This window comes from Neovison vison, chromosome 13 (assembly GCF_020171115.1).
Source record: "Neovison vison isolate M4711 chromosome 13, ASM_NN_V1, whole genome shotgun sequence".
NCBI lineage: Eukaryota > Metazoa > Chordata > Mammalia > Carnivora > Mustelidae > Neogale > Neogale vison.
The window spans coordinates 105901833-105916838 of NC_058103.1; the positions used below are offsets into that span (position 1 = coordinate 105901833).

Sequence of the window (15006 nt, forward strand, 5' to 3'; positions counted from 1 at the left end):
GGGATGCCTGGATGGCTCAGTTGGTTAAGCGTCTGACACTTGGTTTCGGCTCAGGTGGTGATCTCAGGGTCTTGAGATGGAGCTGGTACGGGGCTTTGCGCTGGGCATGGAGCTTGCTCTCTCTGCTCCCCTGCCATTTCACATGTGTGCTCTCTCTCTCAAAAAAAGAATAATCTGTATTTTTTATTTTTTAAAAAGATTCTTATTTATTTGTTTCACAGAGAGAGAGGCACAGAGCATAAGCAGGGGGAGCAGCAGAGGGAGAGGGGGAAGCAGGTTCTCTGCTGAGCAGAGAGCCAGATGTAGGGCTCAAGCTCAGGATGCTGGGATAATGACCTGAGCAGAAGGTAGACGCTTAACCAACTGAGGCACCAGGCACCCCAAGAATGATCTGTATTTAAACTGAAAAAAGAAATTCGTGTTATATTAAGTGATAAAAACACGTTTATACTACAGTTTGATTATATTTCTAAAATATGTCCTGATATACATTCTAGAAAATTAAATTAAATAAAATTAGTGGTTATCTTTGGATAAACTTTTTAAAAAGATATTATTTTTAAGTAATCTCTATTCCACCATGGGGCTTGAATTCACAACCCTTAGATCAAGAGTTGCATGCTCCACCAACTGAGCCACCCAGATACCCCTGGAGAAACTTCTGAAGTAAAACTTGAAAAAACTTCTGACTTTTCAACCTCACTACTCTTCAAGCCCTTCCTCTTCCAGCATCCCTTAAATGCACCTTTCTTCCATTCATACAAACTCCATAAAGTATCATCTCATCATCTGTGACTGTGTGTCCATTAACACAGACATAGTGATGACCTCCTTACCCCTACCTCAAGCCTAAAATTTTCTTAGTCTCAGATTCACATTTTTGCTTAAGTGCTGCACACTCCTCAAAGTCAGTGTATTAACTACCTGTCTTAACTACCTGTCTTCCCTTCCACCAACTCTAATCCTGTAGTTCCTATTGACATTAAAAGTTTTCTTCATTCACTTGGTCTCTCCAAGCTGGCAAATTCAGTCGTCTTTGAAAGCTTTCCCTCAAATATCGGGGTCAAATCCTGCCTACAATCTACTTCTGAAATTTCTCCCTAATTCCTCCCTTTCTCTCCATCTCACTGCCATTTTCAGAGCTAAAAGCTAAGGCAGGTCTGGCCATTTCTGACTTCGACTGTAAAGTCAAATAAACATTTCTTAAGTACCCATTAACATTTCTTAAATATATATTATATGCCATACACAGTAAAAAGGAGCTGAGAATATAAAGACTAATGAAGCAAAGTACTACCATCAAGCTAATCTTGAGGCAGAGACATGGGGGAAGATAATACAATGTGACAAGTTTTACAATTAGAGCAAAATTCACAAGATGTCAATCTCTTTCTTATCTGATCTAATCTTACAACTACCTGAATTATCTTTCCATCTAGAATAGAAACCAGATCATGCCACTCTTGGGTTGTAAAACCCTTGATGATTCTACTCTGCTACCTAAAGGATCTAGTCCAAATGCTTTAGTACCATCAAAACACTTCACAATCTGGCCCCAACCTCCCTGATGGAGTCATCTATTACTTCTTTTACTTCACATCCATTAACCCAGTCATGTTGCTGGGTTAACCAGTTGCTACTCTGATGTTTCGTGTTCCTACTGCTGGAGAGCCCCTCTTCCTCGTGCCTACCAGTGGAAGTCTAGTCCTATTCTCAAATAATGCTTCCTTTCTGAAATCTTCATTAACCTCTGCTAAAGCAGTTTTTAATATAATAGTTATCACTTCGTGTTATAATTTTTTTTCTTTCTACCAGTAGACTGTGAGACAGATTCTTGAGGATAGAAACTACATTTTGTTATTCTTTCTATCTTTCCCAAAGTCTAGTAGTTAGTAATTATTCAAAAAATGGTTTGTTTTTTTTTTAAAGATTTTATTTATTTATTTGACAGATCACAAGTAGGCAGAGAGAGAGGAGGAAGCAGACTCCCCACTGAGCAGAGAGCCCGATGCGGGGCTCGATCCCAGGACCCTGAGACCACGACCTGAGCCGAAGGCAGAGGCTTTAACCCACTGAGCCACCCAGGCGCCCCTCAAAAAATGTTTGTTAAGGGACGCCTGGGTGGCGCAGTTGGTTGGACGACTGCCTCCGGCTCAGGGCGTGATCCTGGAGTCCCGGGATCGAGTCCCACATCAGGCTCCCAGCTCCATGGAGAGTCTGCTTCGCTCTCTGACCTTCTCCTCGCTCATTCTCTCTCTCACTGTCTCTCTCTCTCAAATTAAAAAAAAAAAAAAAAAATGTTTGTTAAGGTGCAGTCCATTAACTGTCTTCCTTCGGCTCAGGATACGCTCTTGGGCTCCTGGGATCAAGTCCTATGTCAGGCCCCCTGCTTAGCAGAGATCTTGCTTCTCCCTTTCCCTCTGCTCAAGCTCTCTCTCTCACCCTCTCTCAAATAAATAATAAAATCTTAAAAGAAAAATTTTTGTTAAATGAATGATGGGGTAGAAAAAGTTTTGCAGAGAACCAAAATGTACTAACACTGCATTATTTTCTTTATTTCTCTACCTGGAATCCAGAGGTCTCCTAAATCAGTGGTACTAAGGCCACTACCTACCATCACCCCCACCCCCATATACCAGGAGCCTGAAGGAGGCTATGTTTGTTTGGTTTTTTTTTTTCTCTCTCTCTTCCTGTTCATCCGGCTATCTATCTGTCCAATCCACAGATTAACAACAGTAAATAACACAGATAGAATCCCCACCCTCCAAGGGGGTTATATTCAAGTAAGGAGAGACAATTAGCAGGTAAATAAACACAAATAAATCATTTCAGGTAGTGTATCAATGTGATGACTAAAATAAAGTGTTTGGGGGCGCCTGGATGGCTCAGTGGGTTAAGCTTCTGCCTTCGGCTCAGGTCATGATCCCAGGGTCCTGGGATCGAGCCCCATGTCGGGTTCTCTGCTCAGTGGGGAACCTACTTACCCACCTCTCTCTGCCTGCCTCTCTGCCACTTGTGCTCTCTGTCTGTCAAGTGAATAAATAAAATCTTTTAAAAAACTAAATTAAATAAAGTTTTGGCTTCATAGCTAGGAGAGAAATGTATCATTTTAAATGGAGGTGGGGAAGAAATCACTGAAGGTTTCTCTGAGAAGGAAAGAAAAGGTAAAGCCTGAAGGATGAGAAGCAACCACCTAAGCAAAATTTGGGGGAAGAATTCTGTAGTAGAAGGAACCTTAAGTACAAAAGGTCTGAAAGCATAAATGCATTTGGCTATGTGAGGGCCAGAGAGACAGTGTGGCTAGATAAAGAAATGAATATGGAGAAGAAAGCATGGCCTTGTAAGTGGCAGCCTTGGTGAAGGCCCATCTGTACCTGTCTTGAGTATGCCATTTCTAGTTTATATCATCTGTTGTCTGCACAATCTCCTACTTACGAAAATCACACCCAAAGAACAGTGGAATGGAGTATATAGCATACCCTGTTGTTAGGAAGATGTCAAATGATTCTGGAAGTTTGTTTTCTGGTTTCTGTTGATAAAGAAGTATTCCTACATACAATGCCATGACAATATGGTCCCAGGGCTAATGAAAACTTGATAAGCACAAAAGAGTAAAACCACTTCAAAAGAAAGAGAAGTCTTTCTACAGATTACAAGGCCAAAATGAGAACTACCAAAATTATCCTAAATTCACATAAGGACTCTGAAATACATATGGGTACAAATTTATCCTTTTAACTCACTAAGTTTTTCTATTTCCATGTAAACTTAAAGATCATCTAATACAAATAATTAAATAAGACAGATTTCCAGTTTTTACTGACTGAAGTTTTCCTTTACCTATAGAGAAATCAAACAATTTTATGATGTTCTGAGAAAGCAAGAATTCATATGCATCAAACTGCTTCTCAGTAGTAATTCTGTGGATGTTTATGTCATAATCTATTTAATTCAAGTTACTACTGTGATGTTAGAGCAAAGTCAATCCATTACATAAATGAATATTCACGAAACTAGCTGCTAAAACAACTCAGTAGTTGCTAGGAACTCAAGCAGTGTGAAATTACACATCTTACTCCTATTCCCAGTAGCATCTGCTAGATTTGCTAACTCGAACATCGCTAAATATAAAGACCCTTCCATTACACTAGTCAGGTCTTAAAATTCCAGGCTGCTGGCCTTCTACCAGTAAAAATAAATTCATACTCAGCATCCTTAAATTGAACTGTGCACCCAGTGATCTCTCACTAGTGCAGTGATGCTTCCCTGATTCTCTCTATGGGGGACCAGAGACAACATTTTTCCCTTCTTCTGCAGAACAGAAGAAGAAAAGGTGACAAACAATAATCATGTTAGCCTTCCACATTCCTGTTCTCCTGTTCCCTCAAGGGGCAGAGTCTCTTACAAAGGGTCTTTATAATCATCCTTACCCATAACAGCTATGGAGAAAAAGCAACACTTTAGCCTAAAAGGCAACCTCTTTACATTCTCCAAGCTGATGTCCAACTTCATACAAGATCTTTCATCCAGGGAGGGCCACTGAAAATTTTATAAATACCTACTGTATCTTCTTCCCAATTTCACATCTTCAAACTGGTTGGTTTTGTCATTTTTCATCATCATACTCACAAATTCATACTTGAAATTAAAAAAATCCATTTCCCTCGCTGGGAAATAAAATCACGTAATTTCTCCCTGGAGTTTTAGCTCAATCCTGATATTGGTATTTCCAGGAAGAATGCAAACATAGTATCAGTTGGAAAGCCTCTCTGAACAGGAAGTATATCCTTATAGACTAAGTCTGGGTATTACTCATTAAGGATTTATTCCTTATCAGGGGTAGAGTCAGAATTAAAGCAAGACCTTACTCCCTTCTTAGAGTGTGGTTCAAGGACCAACAACATCTAGGTCACCTGAAGTTTGTTAAAAAGAACTTTGGTCTACCTCTCAGACCAACTAAATCAGAATTTTTATTTTTGATATCTGTATATAGTGCTCCCTACATCATAAAATCTCAGAATTGGTGGTAAATTTAAAAGTCTATCATACACAGGGACGCCTGGGTGGCTCAGTTGGTTGGATGACTGCCTCCGGCCCAGGGCGTGATCCTGGAGTCCCGGGATCGAGTCCCGCATCGGGCTCCGAGCTCCATGGGGAGTCTGCTTTGCTCTCTGACCTTCTCCTCGCTCATGCTCTCTCTCACTGTCTCTCTCTCTCAAATAAATAAATAAAATCTTAAAAAAAAAAAAAAAATTCTTAAAAAAAAAAAAAAAGTCTATCATACACAGAGATGAACCTTGGATACAATTGTAACTGATAATGACTATAGTCCCCTTCACAAATTCTTTAGTTCTTATAATAACAAGTCCTCCTTAAGATAATTTCTCATGAAATTATAACTGCTTATCTTAAACAAAGCTTTATCCAAAGCTGTCATTGTTGGAAGTCACTGATAAAATCAAGTCCTTACCTAATCTGAGCTCTCCGAAGTTCCCACACCCTATCTTCTTGCCAACCCTGAAGTTGGGTCCCACCATAAGAACCCCAGAGGACGCTGAGGTGCCAGACGGTCGGGGACAGTGTGTACTCCTTTGTGCCATGGGTTTAGTTGTCCGTTGTCTTTCATCCTTCTCCCTACTAGGATGGTCCATGATTTTACACGACAGTCTCTCTGCACAAGTAGCCTCAGTCCGTATAATTCTCTTCAATACAAAAGTACGTCCAAATAAACCGTAGTCAGAGAAAAGTAAGGAGATCTTTTGACATCATATTTATGTTTCTAATGTATCTCCAGGAGATGAAAAATCATTGATTTGTTCTTGTAGGACATGTAGTCTGTGGATCTCAAACATAGGAGGGTATTTGGTAACCTAGGTAAAAATCAAAAAAACATAGAGTTAAAAATTAAATTTTAAAACAAATTCAGAAAGTCACCACTAATTAGAATGGATCTTATCCAAAAATGAACAAAGTGGATAGCTTCCTGATATGGGTTTTGGTTTTATACTTTCCAACAGTTTAGCCATCTGGACTAGTTCTTCATCTGGTAGCATAAGCTCGGTAAGCTACAGCCCATGGCAGCTAAGGGAATATGCAAGCCTTTAATATAAAATTCTATCTCTGGGGTGCCTAGGTGCCACAGTAGGTTAAGAATCCAATTCTTGATTTCAGGATCATGAGTCCAAGCCCTCTGTTGGCCTCCACACTGGGAGTGTAACCTACTCACACACATAATATACATATGTATTTAAGTACATATATATACACATACATAAATGCTATCTTCTAGTACTGTACATATGACCCACAAGAAAGCTATTTGCTTCCTTTTTCATCACTGGCCAACAGAAAGAAAAAGTGGGGTTAAGTCTAGTTAAATAAACTGTGGACAATTAAAAGCTCTTCCTTCAATTTTGTGCAGAACCTATCACAAAAGAATTTCCTTTCCATCCCAACTCCTCCATCCCCACCATTACCAAGCACTGACAGCAACAACACAATCCAATCCAAGTTACTGATGACACAAACTAGTTCTATAAAAAACTTCCCAAAACCCTAGTGATACTAAGCAGTCCTAGACTGAAGCTTTGCAATTGTATTTAATATCCTCCAATTATCTTTGTTGTTTACTAAAAGTCCTTCAAACAGTATTAGTAAGAGAAGGGAAATAAAACTTAAAATGTTTTAGATAGCTCTGTCTTAACTGGTGCAAGTATGTGTCTTTGTATGAGAAATTGTCAGGCTAGATTTTCTTCCCTTATAAATTTCTCTGAAGACAGGAAAAAGATGGATCTTAGCCTATCCAGACAATTTTGAGCTATTCAACTAACTACCAAATTTTCATAAATTATCACCAGTGTAATAGTTTCATTTATAAGATTTGGAAAAGTGTACTTCCTTATCTATTGCTCTTCATACTTTTCATATGTGTTCACTTTAACAGATGGAGGTTATTTTTATACTTGTCACTAACTTTCTCCATTGCGCTTAAACTCATAAAACATTATGTGGAATAATCACATACATCATTTCCATGTATACTTGCATGTATGTATAGAAAAACATATAGTACTTGCCAGGTTAGAACCCTGCAAAAATCATGTTCAGCTGAGAAAAGGATGTTTTTAACACCTGCTTGTAGCTCAGAAGAATCACTTTAACTCCCACAAACATGGAAAAAACTTACACTTAAGAAACCAGTTTTCTAATATATGCATGCAACATGAGCATGGTCTAACCTGTAATTATGAAAGATGAATAATATTTAATACTACTTTTATATGGCACTTCTCATTTAAGAAATCAAACTGATTGAACAATTTTTCAAAATCCTATTTCTTTATCACCACCCACTGCTCACACCTATTTTCTACCTCCCTATTGCAAACTCTTTAGCTTGTCATTTGAATTCCTTTACTATTAAACTCCCTATTTTAATTCTTATATTAAAAAGTTACACTATTTATATATATATATTTATATTATGCGTGTACACACACACACAGGAATATTATGCAGCCATCAAAAAATGTTGACATTTGCAATGATGGGGATGGAACTAGATGGTATTAGGCTAAGTGAAATAAGTCAATCAGAGAAAGACAATTATCATACGATCTCACTGATACGTGGAATTTGAGAAACAAAGCAGAGGATCACAGGGGAAGAAAGGGAAAAATGAAACAAGATGAACCAGAGAGGCAGGCAAACCATAAGAGACTCTTAACCTCTATAAACAACTGAAGGTTGCTGGAGTGGAGCGGAGTGGGGGGAAGGGGGTTGCTGGGTGATGGACATTGGGGAGGGTATGTGTTGTGGAGGGTATGTGTTTTATGTAAGACTGATGAGTCACAGACCTGTACCCCTGAAACAAATAATACATTGTATGTTAATTAAAAATTAATTTTTTTTAAAAGTTACCACATAAACACAAGGAGCATCCATTGTTGGCCCTTATACCTAGAATGGCCTCTTCTGTCTTAAAGGCCTGACTCACATCCTATGGCCCTTATGAAACCTTTTATAACCGATTCATCATCAACACTTGGAGCACCACTGTGTATACTATGTGTACATTTGCAATTTACCATGTACCAGATTATATTTATATGTACTCCATATTCCATTTGGTTATAAGCCTTTTAAGTTAGGGATCTTATCATATCTCCTTTAATTTCTTACATATAATTGGAATTAACAAATACTGAATAACAGTTATGATGGTCTTGCTTAATAGAAAACAGATTTTCAATGACATAACCAAATACTTACACAAAATGGTACAAGAGAATCCTGATTAACCCTAAAAACTCTTAGAATTCATCTAGAAAGAAGCTGGTATGGTTTCATTTCAAGTCATTAGGGTTAAGACACGATAGGCTTTCTATTTCACAAGGATATTAAATGATTTATTTTCAATTAGTAGCAGATAACGTATGAGAAAGTTAGCACAAGAATCAAGCAAGTCAGGGGTGCCTGGGTGGCTCAGTGGGTTAAAGCCTCTGCCTTCGGCTTAGGTCATGATCTCAGGGTCCTAGGATCGAGCCCAGAATTGGGCTCTCTGCTCACTGGGAAGCCTGCTTCCTCCTCTCTCTCTGCTTACCTCTCTGCCTACTTGTGATCTCTCTCTCTCTGTCAAATAAATAAATAAATAAATATCTTAAAAAAAAAAAAGAAAAAAGAAAAAAAGAATCAGGTCAAATAGGGGGCACCTGATGGCTCAGTTGGTTAAGTGTCTACCTTTAGCTCAGGTCATGATCCTGGGGTTCATAATAAATAAATAAATTAAATAAATAAATCTTTAAAGAAAAAAAAAAGAACCAGGTCAAATTTAACATCCAAGGTAAACATCAAGTTATACTTTAACTTTATTTTAAAAATATAACTTCCAGGGCCCCTGGGTGGCTCAGCTGGTTAAGCAACTGCCTTCAGCTCAGCTCATGATCCTGGAGTCCCAGGATCAAGTCCTACATCGGGCTCCCGGCTCCAAGGGGAGTCTGCTGCTCCCTCTGACCTTCTCCCCTCTCATGCTCTCACTCTCTCTCTCTCAAATAAATAAATAAAGTCTTAAAAAAAAAAAAAAGACTTCCAAAGATAGCAGTAAAAGACAAACTATATGATTTGTCCTTTTTCTTTTTTACAGTAAAAAAGGAGGAAATTCCACTTTTTTTCACCATACACAAAAATAAACTCAAAATAGATTAAATTTCTAAATGTAAGACTTGAAACCAGAGAACTCCTAAAAGCGAACAAAACACACACATACACACAGGGAGGCAGTAAACTTTTGGGTATCAGCCTTCAGCAGTATTTTTCTGGATCTGTCCCCTTAGCTGAAGTTAACAAAAGCAAAAATAAACTACTGGACCTAAACTGAAAAGCTTTTCCACAGCAAAGGAAACCATCAACAAAACAAAAAGGTAATCTACTGAATGACAGAAGATATTTACAAATGATACAACCAATAAGGGTTAATACCGAAAATATATGAAGAACTCATATAAATCAATGCCTAAAAACAAAATACCCTGATTAAATAATGGGCAGAAAACCTGAACAGACATTTTTCCAAAGAAGACAAGCAGACATATAGAAAGAGGCTCAATATCACTAATCAGGGAAATGCAAATCAAAACCACAATGAGATATCCCCTCACAGCAGTCAGAATACCCAGTACCAAAAAGACTTGGTTGGCTCAATCAGTAGAGCATGCAACTCTTGATCTCAGGGTTGTGAGTTCAAGACTCACATGCAGTGTAGAGATTACTTAAAAACAAATTCTTGGAGCACTTGGGTGGCTCAGTTGGTTAAGCGTCTGCCGTTGGCTCAGGTTCATGAGTCTGGGGTCCCAGGATCAAGCCCAGGTCAGGCTCCCTGATCAGCAGGGAGTCTGCTTCTTCCTTTCCCTCTCTCCCTTCCGCCTGCTTGTGAGCTCTCTCTTTTCTTATCTCAAATAAATAAAATCCTTAAAAAATAAAATAAAATCTTAAAAAAAAAGATATGCCAACAAAAATTGACAAGAATATGGAGAAAAAGAAACCCCTGTATACTGTTTGTGGGAATGTAAATGGGTGTAGCAACTCTGGAAAACAGTATGGAGATTCCTTTAAAAATTAAAAGCAGAAATACCATATGACCCAGTAATCCACTTCTGGGTCTCTACCTGAAGAAAACAAAAACACTAATTCAGAAAGATACATATACCCCATGTCTACTGTAGCATTTTTTTACAATTAGCCCAGATGTGGAAGCAACCTAAGTATCCATTGATAGGTGAATGGATAAAGAAGATGGGTGAGGGTGTGTGTGTGTAATGAAATGTAAAGTATTTAAAAGAATGGAATCTTGGGGCGCCTGGGTGGCTCAGCGGGTTAAAGCCTCTGCCTTCAGCTCAGGTCATGATCCCAGCGTCCTGGGATTGAGCCTGGCATTGGGCTCCCTGCTCAGTAGGGAGCCTGCTTCCTCCTCTCTCTGCCTGCCTCTCTGCCTCTTGTGATCTCTGTCAAATAAATAAATAAAATCTTAAAAAAAAAAAAAAAGAATGGAATCTTGCAAGTTTGTGACAACATATATGGACCTAGAAGCTATTATATTAAGTGAAATAAGGCAGAGAAAGACAAATACCATATTAATTCACTTATATGTGGAATCTAAAAAACAAAACAAATGAACAAATAAACAAACAGATTCATAAATACAGAGAATAAACTGGTGGTTGCCATAGGGGAGGGAGAGTCGAGGGATGAGCAAAATAGGTGAAGGAAATTAAGAAGTACAAACTTTCAGTTATAAAATAAGTAGGTCAACAAGGATGAAAAGTACAGCATAAGGAATGCAGTCAATAATATTGTAGTAACTTCATATGGTGACAGATGGTAACAGTGTAGTGAGCATTTCATAATGCAAGTAATTGCTGAATCACTATGTTGTACACCTGGAACAAATACTGCATGTCAACCATATGTTAAAAAACGACAGAGGGAGAGATATATAAATGCAATAAAATGTTTCTTTTTCTAGTAAATAAGCCATTTTGCAACTACTTGTAACTTATTAAAGATGTAAATGCTATGACAAATTTTTAGAATCATGCCAGCAAGTTCTTAACTTGCTAAATTCTACAGGAACCTAGGTGGCTCAGTCATCTAAGCATCTGCCTTTGGCTCAGGTCATGGTCCCAGGGTCCTGGGGTTGAGCCCCACATTGGGCTCTCTGTTCAGCAGGGAGCCTGTTTCTCTCCCTCTGCCTGACACTCTCCTTGGTTGTGTTCTCTGTCAAGTAAATAAAATCTTGGGGGAAAAAAAGAAGCTTAATTCTAATAGTTTTTATGAATTTAAGCATGCCTGAATTAAGAGGAAATATATTTTTTCAAGTATAACACTGCAAACATTCTTTATAATCAAAAGTTATAATTCATTTCAGGAACTGGTTTACCGCTTCCCAGAAGGCATCACTTCGTCAATAAAGCCACACTTACTGAATAAAAAGAGATTTACATGCACGACTTTCTTGACTGGGAAATTATAAGAGTTCTCCAGTAGGTTAAAGAATTATTGCTAATAGTAAAATGAAAGAATCCAATTCATCAAACTGTGGGTAGGGAACTGATGCCAAATCTGCTATTTTATGACACAGTTGAAGAATATGGCTATCTTCAACAGTGGTCAGTGAAAAGTTTTCCTAGAAGATATCTAGAAGACATCTTAGAGCATTCTATCACATTGAAATGGGAGAAACTTTTCTGGTACCTATCACCCTGAAGCAACATCCAAAAGAAATAGGCTAAAACCAAGGGGTCATCTGGCTCGAAGTCACTCTTTTATAAAGGCAACAATGAATGCTTTGTGGAAGAGACAGGCATGGTCCTCTATCATGAATGAAATGACTAAAGTTATTTTATTGCTTTACGTAAGAGTATTTTGAGAAGCTGTATGAAGTCTAAAAAAAATTAAGTCATATTATAAAACCACCAAAAAAAATGTTTAAAGAATTACAGCTGTGAGTCTGTTAAGAGAAAATAAATCACTGAATTACAGTTTGTTATTTCAGATTCTCATATATTGGCAACACCAAAATGAGGCATGTAAATATTTAAATTTTAAAGTCAAAACATACACAGTCTTTGTTGATAGTCAAGACAAGAGATACTCAAGCCTAAGTCTCTCTCTTCTGATATAAATTACGATGAAATTGCTTAGAGGTGTAGGACTGCTAGATCATATGGTAAGTGAATGTTTAAAGAAGTGACCACACTTTTCCTCTGTTCCTTCATCTACCGTCTTTGGTGCAAAGGCGTACAGCCTCTCGGTCACAAGTTTCAGCTTCAGACATCATTTCTCACTCCAGTATCCAAAACAAAAATCAAAGGGCAGGGGCACCTAAGTGGTTCAGTCATTAAAGCATCTGCTTTAGGCTCAGGTCATGGGACTCACATGGGGCTCCCTGCTCCGTGGGAAACCTGCTTCTCCCTCTCCCACTCCCCCTGCTTGTGTTCCCTCTCCGTCAAATAAATAAATAAAATCTTTACAAAAAAAAAAAAAAAAGAAAGGGCAAGAGCAAAAAGACTTTCTCATCATGTATCTGTTTCTTGGTAAGGATGAAAATTCTTCCCAGAGCCCAAAGCAAAGTTCCCCTCCTGCTAAGTGGCCAACAGGGAATACCACAATCCCTGAAATTCCCACTGTAAGCTCCTCAAAGAATGACATCAAGTCTAACCTGATCTTTAGAACACAGGATAATTTGGGCACCAGGGTGGCTCAGTCAGTTAAGCATCGGCCCTGAGGTCATGATCTCAGTCCTGGGCTCCCTGCTCAGTCAGCTTCCCTGCTCATTGGGGAGTTTGCTTCTCCCTCTGCCCATGCTCTTTCAAATAAAATCTTAAAAAAAAAAAGAAAAATAGGGACGCCTAGGTGGCTCAGTTGGTTGGACAACTGCCTTCAGCTCAGGTCATGATCCGGGAATCCCGGGATCGAGTCCCACATCGGGCTCCCAGCTCCATGGGGAGTCTGCTTCTCCCTCTGACCTTCTCCTCACTCATGCTCTCTCTCACTGTCTCTCTCTCTCAAATAAATAAATAAAAATCTTTAAAAATAAAAAAAAAATAGAACACAGGATAAGTTTCAAGAGTGGTATCATACTGAAAGAAGGTACTGAGTAAATATTCAGTAAAAATGGTATCTGCATGTGTGCATATGCTTGTGTGTGTGTGTGTGTGTGTGTGTGCTAAAAGACTATCAAGAATTACAGAATAAAAAAATTAAAAGACAAATTAAGGACAAATAAAAGTCTTATAACTCATTTTAGCTTAAAAGAAAAAAGGACACTAAGACTATCACTTTAATTAATCTAACAAATGACCAAAATTGATTTATTTTAGTCGCAATACATTTCAGGAGTGTTATTATTAAAGGGAAGAACAATGTTTAGTATCAGGTCCTGATACTATTACTGTTTCTCTTTTCCAACAATTCCAATTATTAATGTCTCCCAAATGTTTCCTATTCTTACCACCCTATCCTCACAGTTCAGTCTATTCTCATTTAATGATTACTTTTCAGTTTTATTTACAATCACACCCTCAACAATTTCAAATATAAAATACAGTATTAACTATAGTCACCATGCAGTATATTACATCCCCAGAACTTAATTATCTTCTAACTCCAAGTTTGTACAGAAGTCTCCTCGTGTCTCCCTTAACCAGTTTCAGTTACCTATGGTAAACTTCCATCCAGGAGCAGGTAATCTTTCTTCTGCTGTATCATCAGAAAGTCAATAGAAGCCTAGGGCTACGTCACAATGCCTGTGTCACTCCACTTCATCTCATCATGTAAAGCACCTGACCATCTCATAACGTCACAAGAATAAGGGGAGGGGTGCCTGGGTGGGTTTGGCTTGAGTCATGATCCCCGCTGCCAGGATGGAGCCCCACATCAGGCTCCCTGCTCAGTGGGGAGCCTGCTTCTCCCTCTCCCTCTACCACTCCCTCTGCTTGTGCACTCTCTCTCAAATAAATAAAATCTTAAAAAATAATAATAATAAAAAGGGGAGGGGCACCTGGGTGGCTCAGTGGGTTAAGCCGCTGCCTTCGGCTCAGGTCATGATCTCAGGGTTCTGGGATCGAGTCCCGCATCAGGCTCTCTGCCCAGCAGGGAGCCTGCTTCCTCCTCTCTCTCTCTCTGCCTGCCTCCATGCCTACTTGTGATCTCTCTCTGTCAAATAAATAAATAAAATCTTTAAAAAAATAATAAAAAGGGGAATATAGGAGAGTAAGATCATCTATTATAGTATATTATTATAACCGTTCTACTTGTCAGTTGTTGTTAATCTCCTACTGTGCCTAACTGATAAAAGTTATCACAGGTATGTAATATAGGAAAAACAGTATATAAAGGGTACAGTACTATCCATAATTTCAGGCATCCACTGGGGGTCTTGGAACTTATCTATCACAGGTAAGGTGGGGGACTACTGTACCTTTCAACTACCTTCACAACCCCCCTATACCTACTATTACCCCTGCCTCCTGCCTCAGGCAACTCCAATCTGTTGCTCTGAGTTCAGGTTTTTTAGATTCCATGTATGTGGGTCATACAGTATTTTGTCTTTCTCTGTCTTATTTCACTTAGCATAATGCCCTCAAGGGCCATGTTGTCACAAATGGCAGGATTTCATTTATTTTTATAGCTGAATAATATCTTTGTGGGGTGTGTGTGGGTATGCATGTATATGTTTATCTTTTGATGGACATTTAGGTTGTTTCCATGTCTTGGCTATTGCACATAATGCTGCTATGAATGTGGGTATACATATAACTCTTATTTTTAATTTCTTGAGGAACATCCCTACTGTCTTCCCCAGTGTCTGTACCAATTTACATTTCCACCAAGAGTGTACAAGGGTTCCCTTTTCTCCACATCCTCACCAACACTTGGTATTTCTTATCATTTTGATAGCAGTCATTTTAACAGGTGTGAAGTGTTACTTCATTGTGGTTTTGATTTGCA

At 38.6% G+C, this 15006-nt stretch overlaps 1 protein-coding gene across 8 annotated transcripts in view; it reads right to left on the reverse strand.

Moving 5' to 3' along the window:
* CSNK1G1 (casein kinase 1 gamma 1) overlaps positions 1-15006 on the reverse strand; it is a 198099-nt gene that overhangs the window by 107134 nt on the left and 75959 nt on the right. For all 8 annotated transcript variants that reach the window (XM_044231309.1, XM_044231307.1, XM_044231308.1 and 5 more), the window contains exon 2: positions 5471-5870. In XM_044231309.1, coding sequence (XP_044087244.1) covers positions 5471-5651 — 181 coding nt within the window. In that variant the 5' untranslated portion in view covers positions 5652-5870. The remainder of the gene's footprint in view (positions 1-5470; positions 5871-15006) is intronic.